We start from the raw sequence: 7,053 nt of genomic DNA, 5'->3' as shown, positions 1-7,053 counted from the left end.
AACTGGATTAAGGGAACACTAAAGGGCGAAATGACTCACAAGGTCTTTATATGCAGACAATCTTCTTTTAAACATCTCTAACCCTGTGGAGACTATTCCCTATCTCTTGGACATGCTACAAGGTTTTGGGACATTCTCTGGATACAAGTTAAACCTAACAACAAGTGTGCTCCTCCCCATTAATCAGTTAGCAGAAGGTATTGGATATCATTTAAGGCTTTGTTTAAACATAACTTCAAAACATTCCTGGAGTGCACTAAGCAGAATTTCATAAGGTGGTCGTCTCTTCCCATTTAATTAGCAGGTCACATTCATCCTGTTAAGATGACTGTACTACCTAGGTTTTTGTACTTATTCCAAATTATTCCTATTTTTCGATGTTCAAACAACTGGACAGCTATATTTCCAACTTAATTTGGAATAAATCAAATCCACGAATGAGAAAGGTATATCTAGAGAGACCTAAGCTGGCAGATGGGCTGGGCCTTCCCATTTTTTACACTACTACTGGTCAGCAAATGTATCTAAATGTGTTTATTGGGTTTCTACATTTGGAAGACGTGTGCGAGCAAGGAGGCCTACAAACCTGACTCAGTTACACCAGCTCTGTCAGGGGGAATGGGCCAAAATTCACCCAACTTGTTGTGGGAAGCTTGTGGAAGGCTACCGGAAACGTTTGACCCAAGTTAAACAATTTAAAGGCAATGCTACCAAATACTAATTGAATGTATGTAAACTTCTGACCCACTGGGAATGTGATGAAAGAAATAAAAGCTGAAATAAATCACTCTCTCTGCTATTTTTCTGACATTTCACATTCTTAAAATAAAGTGGTGATCTTAACTGACCTAAGACAGGGAATGTTTACTAGGATTAAATGTCAGGAATTGTGAAAAACTGAGTTTAAATGTATTTGGCTAAGGTGTATGTAAACTTCCTACTTCAACTGTATGTGACTCATTGTTAGTAGTCGTTGTGACTGTATTGCCATGGCACAGGCGGAAGTGGAGGAAATGTTTGCCCCCTAGTCCCCGGCAAGATGGCCATCTTTAAAGGGGGCTGGGCGATTATTATGATGGGAGGTCCAATAGCTCCTCCTCATCCCCTGTTTCCTGTCTTTCTAGATTTTTACTGTCCCACCCTAAATCCCCATTTAGATTTTACCTCCAAATGAGTGACGTTTTTTCCCCCATTTGAAGACTGCAACCCTTGGACAATTCTGATATGGCAGGTGTAACAGTGAGTTAGCAAGATATCTCTCTGATACTTGTATTTGTATGTCTGTTTGATAGAGTCAGAAAGAGATTTGACAGGGTTTTCATTGTGTACCAGAGTAATTCAACTCGAGATAGAATGAACTCCCTCTCCGTCTATGTCATATTGGGTGAGCTCCTATACATTTTAATTTCCTCATTGACTAATTAGAATTGTCTTAATTGTTCATATACATTTCCAGTGGTGTAAAGTACTTAAATAAAAATACTTAAGTCGTTTTTTGGGGTATCTGTACTTTACTATTTATTTTTTTGACAACTTTTACTTTTACTTGACTACATTCCTAAAGAAAATAATGTACTTTTTACTCCATACTTTTCCCTGACACCCAAAAGTATTTTGAATGCTTTGCAGGACTGGAAAATGGTCCAAATCATGCACTTATCAAGAGAACACATGGTCCCCAATCCCTACTGCTTCTGATCTGGCAAACTCACTAAACACAAATACATCATTTGTAAATGATGTCTGAGTGTTGGAGTCTGCCCCTGGCTATACGTAAATGTCTTAAACAAGAAAATGGTGTCGTCTGCTTTGCTTAATATAGGGAATTTGAAATTATTGATGCTTTTACTTTTGATACTTAAGTATATTTAGAACCAAATACTTCTAGATTTTTACTCAAGTCATATTTTACTGGGTGACTTTTACTTTTACTTGAGTAACTTTCTATTAAGGTATCTATACTTTTACTCAAGTATCACAATTAGATACTTTTTCCACTACTGCGCATTTCAATGGTCAACTATTGTCATTGATAATGTGCATGATGATATAACCCGGGCTGAATTTTGATTAACTACAGGGCACTCTGCATAGGCTACATTTTTAAAATATGTTTAGTGCAGCCTATTTAGTTGAATGTGAGAATGGGGTAAAATGTCACTCTTAAGAGAACATGTTTAGGTGGGTTTATTTGAGTGCTATCTACTCTTGTATTTTTCTTGCCATAAGCTCCATGACCATGATTATAGATTGTGTGGAGTCTTGTTGTGAAGGAAAGGATCAGAAATGGCAGGAAAGGACATGCGTGTACATTCCTCCTACCCCCATGGGGATGATATCCATCTACAGACTCATTAGAGACTGTTTCCCATTCCTCTGCCCCCTGAGTGTATATGCAGTAATGTTGTTACTGCTCTATTTCCTACTCCTGAATAGTAAACAGAGTTAACTTCTGATCACATTGATCAATGATCCTTTTTTTCTTCATCAGGTCTAACAACATTGATGATCCAGACTACAGACTCTAAAGGTAAAACACACACACATACTCATATACACATACTCATATACACATACAGAAATGTCCAAAAATAATGAGCTTCCCTCTTTCTCTAGGGTCTCCCAATATCAGAGTGGTTCTGTCTGTTTGGCCCCCAGGATCAACCATCTACTTAAGGGAATCTGTGGCCCTGAGATGCAGTGTGGAAGCAGGTGCTAACTATTCTTGGACCTATCACTGGTTCAGACACACATCTCACAAACTTGTGACCCCAAACGCTAGACACATGATCAGTGGTGACAGTTACTCCATCACTGGGGTTGCCAAGGCTGACGGTGGTAGCTACTGGTGCCAGGCTGAGCGGAATGGCTCAACCACACCCTTACTCAGTGACCCCGCCCACTTGACTGTGTCAGGTGAGACAACCTTCAGTCTAATCACTGTTCACTGATTGGTTGGATGCAATATGGCTACTGCTATTGGTATCAATGCACACATAACCTCATCAAAGACGAGTAGCCATTTGGTGTTATGGCATTAGTAGAGTGAGTAATCCTGAAAATGTCACCCCCACTTATTGTACCCATCTCTCTCGCAGAGCTGACCCCACCCTCTTTGGCAGTGATCCCCAACAGCCTACAGCACTTCCAAGGGGAGCACTTCTCTCTCCAGTGCCCTGCTGTGTCTGAGAGCAACTCCACAGAGAGTAACTCCACAGACTGGACATTGTGGCAGCTCACTGACTTTGGAGTTAGGTCTGGGTGTCAGACACTAGAGGGCACTGTCAGGAACGAGGTTCCTGGAGCGTGCAGCCTCTCCTCTCTATACAGTGGGTTGTACTGGTGTGAGAGCAGCAAATGGCGCAGCAACACGGTCAAGATCACAGTGAGCTGTGAGCCATATCTGTATCACTGATGTCTGATACATTAGCAGCATTGTGATCATGTGGTTGGGGGGGAAATAATGCCATGTGCCTGTGGAAACCGAGATTATGCATAAGAAAGCAAGTAAGATGCACTATATGTAATGGTCTATGTATCTGTATCTGTAGTGTCTTCTCTTGTGTCTCACAGATGGTTCCATGATCATTGTTGGCCCTGCTCACCCTGTCACAGAGGGAGATCAGGTGACTCTGCATTGCCGGTACTGGTTCCACAAACCTAACCTGACCACCTTCTACAAAGACGGAGTAGAGGTTGTTCTGAACGTCACAGAGATGACCATTGACAATGTGAACGGTGCAGACGAGGGCTTCTACAAGTGTGCTGAACCTGAGGAGAAGTTGGAGAGCCCAGAGAGTTGGCTGTCTGTGAGAAGTAAGACCAAACGGTTGGGCACAACTGCGGCCCAAATATTTTACTGCCTCCCAATACTACTTGAAATACAGATTAACTTCATTTTACGTTGCGTTGCTTTTTATGCCTTTATTTTAGGGAACTCCACCTCAGAAGAGAGAAAGACATTGTCCTCTGAAGGTACAGTGTCTACACATAAAACCCTTCAATCACCTCAACCCCCCTCCTCCAACACACACACGTGCGTGTGCACACTCGACTTATATGGTTTCATGTTTTTCCCCATTCAGGTACCTTGATATGGGTGTTGCTGTTCTGTTGCATTGTGGTTATCCTGTTGCTTATTCCTGTTGTTATGTTACTGGTTAGTCACTACAGGTTAGTAGTTATTACCTTCAACAAATATCTCTGTTTACTAATCACAATAAATGGACATAAAACATAAAAACACTCTGTAGTAAGCAGGAAACTCTGTATGTGTCACTAACCCGTCTGTTATTGGGTTCAAGGTTGCATATGTGGTGCACCCGCAGCTGTTTCTCCTCCAAAGAAGGGCCACCCCCAGGAGAGGCACCCCAGACCAAGCAGGATGTGACTGAGGTACAGTGGGATCTGGGCTGGATGGAGATGGCCAACCTGTTGGACAAGCAGCAGTACCCTGCCACTGCCAGCTAAACTCTACCACTCAAACCAGAGACTAGTGTGCTTAACACTGTACAGAACATACCAGAGGAGGCTGGTGGGAGAAGCTATAGGAGAACAGGCTCATTGTAATGGCATAAGTGAAATAAATGGAACGGAGACACACGTGGTTTCCATATGTTTGATGTGTTTGATACTGTTCCATTTATTCCATTCCAGCCATTACAATGAGCCTGTCCTATAGCTCCTCCCACAAGCCTCCTCTAGTACAAACATATTAATTATCCTTTGTATCTGTTTCTCACTGCTTCTGTTTCTCACAAGAGTTTTTCTTTTATCTGGTCAAATTAAGAAATAAAGAGGATGTACAGTATGAGTTAAAAAACTATTGTGTACAAGCACAATATTTCCATATGTATCATTAAAGTCACTCCATCTTCATGTTACACATGTTGGTGAACTACAAATGAGTATCAGAAATGCTGTTTCTGTACAGTAAATCCCTTCCATTTACTGTAAGGTACCTCTCTACTTATGAATAGGCTTTCACTTGGCTGCTTGAGAATTTGAAAATAGAAACAGGTGTGAAATAGTAATCTTACTGCAGAAAAAAACATTTTCTATTTAATGTGAAATTTGAGGCTTACTGGGAGAAAATTCATTTTCACCGATATCTGCACAGCTCTAGTGTAACAGTATAACTTTAGACCGTCCCCTCGCGTGAACCAGGGAGCCTCTGCACACATCAACAACAGTCACCCACAAAGCATCGTTACCCATCACTCCACAAAAGCCGCGGCCCTTGCAGAGCAAGGGGAACCACTACTTTAAGATCTCAGAGCAAGTGACGTCACCGATTGAAACGCTATTTAGCGGTCACTACTGTTAAAACAGAAGAGTGATGGCAACAGCTGGTGAGTTTTACAATACTTTCAAATGTATTTTACTCACATTATTGTACTATTTTTTAAATTTGTATTTAATTTGCAAAAGCATTGACTAGAGAGTTAAATCTCTCAAATAGTAAATATAAGAATTTACACAACCACAGTTTTGCTTGTTTAAAGGGATGCAACCCTTTTTTTCAATTTTCGCATAAAATTACATACCCAAATCTAACTGCCTGTAGCTCAGGCCTGTAGCTTAAGCAAGGGTAAGCACATTCTTGATGCCATTTGAAAGGAAACACTTTGAAGTTTGTGGAAATGTGAAATTAATGTAGGAGAATATAACACATTAGATCTGGTAAAAGATCATCCAAAGAAAAAAACCTGTGGATTTTTTTTGTACCATAATCTTTGAAATGCAAGAGAAAGGCCAACATGTATTATTACAACCCAAGTGCAATTTAGATTTTGGCTACTAGATGGCAGCAGTGTATGTGCAACGTTTTAGACTGATCCAATTAACCATTTTATATCTGTTAAAAATGTTGTATCAAGACCACCCAAATGTGCCTAATTGGTTTATTAATACATTTTCAAGTTAATAATTGTACACTCTCTTCAAACAATAGCATGGTATTATTTCACTGTAGTAGCTACTGTAAATTGGACAGTGCAGTTAGATGAACAAGAATTTAAGCTTTCTGCCCATATCAGATATGTCTGTGTCCTGGGAAATGTTTTTGTTACTTACAACCTCATGCTAATCGCATTAGCCTATGTTAGTTCAACCATCCCCCAGGGGGGACAACAATCCCGTAGAGGTTTTTAAACAAATGTGGTTTCTACTGACAAATGAGATGTACAAATTTTGGCATATGGGGACGACAAGCAGATAAGAGACAATCCTTACTTAATTTCAATTAAGACATTAATGAGCAAGCAACGACGGACATAGTCAATATAACTATTTGTTCAGCACTTTTGAAATGTACAGCGACAGAATTCAGAACATGGGCTGTTCTTACAGTGTACTCCTGGTACAAGTTAGAACCGTATGATCAAATCAAATCAAATGTATTTATATAGCCCTTCGTACATTAGTTGATATCTCAAAGTGCTGTACAGAACTCCAGCCTAAAGCCCAAACAGCAAGCAATGCAGGTGTAGAAGCATGGTGGCTAGGAAAAGCTCCCTAGAAAGATCGAAACCTAGGAAGAAACCGAGAGAGGAACCAGGCTGTGTGGGGTGGCCAGTCCTCTTCTGGCTGTGCTGGGTGGAGATTATAATAGAACATGGCCAAGATGTTCAAATGTTCCTAAATGACCAGCATGGTCAAAAAATAATAAATAATAATAATCACAGGCAGAACAGTTGAAACTGGAGCAGCAGCACGGCCAGGTGGACTGGAGACAGCAAGGAGTCATCATGTCAGGTAGTCCTGAGGCATGGTCCTAGGGCTCAGGTCCCCATTGAGAGAGAGAAAGAAAGAGAGAAAGAGAGAACGAGAGAGAGCATACTTAAATTCACACAAGACACCGGATAGGACAGGAGAAGTACTCCAGATATAACAAACTGACCCTAGCCCCCCGACACATAAACTACTGCAGCCTAAATACTGGAGGCTGAGACAGGAGGGGTCAGGAGACACTTTGGCCCCATCCGATGACACCCCCGGACAGGGCCAAACAGGAAGGATAAAACCCCACCCACTTTACCAAAGCACAGACCC

General features: G+C 41.1%; 1 protein-coding gene across 2 annotated transcripts; it reads left to right on the top strand.

Moving 5' to 3' along the window:
* The first annotated feature begins 1,148 nt into the window (after positions 1-1,148).
* Positions 1,149-4,904, top strand: LOC118395823 (uncharacterized). 2 transcript variants are annotated; one of them, XM_035789790.1, is made up of 8 exons: positions 1,150-1,384; positions 2,492-2,530; positions 2,617-2,916; positions 3,099-3,392; positions 3,574-3,816; positions 3,934-3,975; positions 4,086-4,173; positions 4,305-4,904. In XM_035789790.1, the coding sequence occupies exons 1-8, from the start codon at positions 1,354-1,356 to the stop codon at positions 4,468-4,470; spliced, it is 1,203 nt and encodes a 400-aa protein (XP_035645683.1). In that variant the 5' UTR covers positions 1,150-1,353; the 3' UTR covers positions 4,471-4,904. The 2 variants fall into 2 exon arrangements, with proteins under 2 accessions (XP_035645693.1, XP_035645683.1); XM_035789800.1 differs by lacking the exon at positions 4,086-4,173 and having other exon boundaries at positions 1,149-1,384.
* The last annotated feature ends 2,149 nt before the right edge of the window (positions 4,905-7,053 follow it).

Source organism: Oncorhynchus keta, chromosome 1 (genome assembly GCF_023373465.1).
Source record: "Oncorhynchus keta strain PuntledgeMale-10-30-2019 chromosome 1, Oket_V2, whole genome shotgun sequence".
Classification (NCBI taxonomy): domain Eukaryota; kingdom Metazoa; phylum Chordata; class Actinopteri; order Salmoniformes; family Salmonidae; genus Oncorhynchus; species Oncorhynchus keta.
The sequence above is the reverse complement of the archived record's forward strand: the minus strand, read 5'-3'. Positions and strand labels throughout refer to the sequence as shown.

Bases quoted from the DNA above. Each gene is read 5' to 3' on its own strand.
- LOC118395823 (XM_035789790.1), top strand. From the start codon at position 1,354: ATGAACTCCCTCTCCGTCTATGTCATATTGG. The intron at 3,393-3,573 runs GTGAGCCATATC...TGTGTCTCACAG, and splicing joins GGTCAAGATCACAGTGAGCT to ATGGTTCCATGATCATTGTT. The intron at 4,174-4,304 runs GTTAGTAGTTAT...ATTGGGTTCAAG, and splicing joins TTACTGGTTAGTCACTACAG to GTTGCATATGTGGTGCACCC.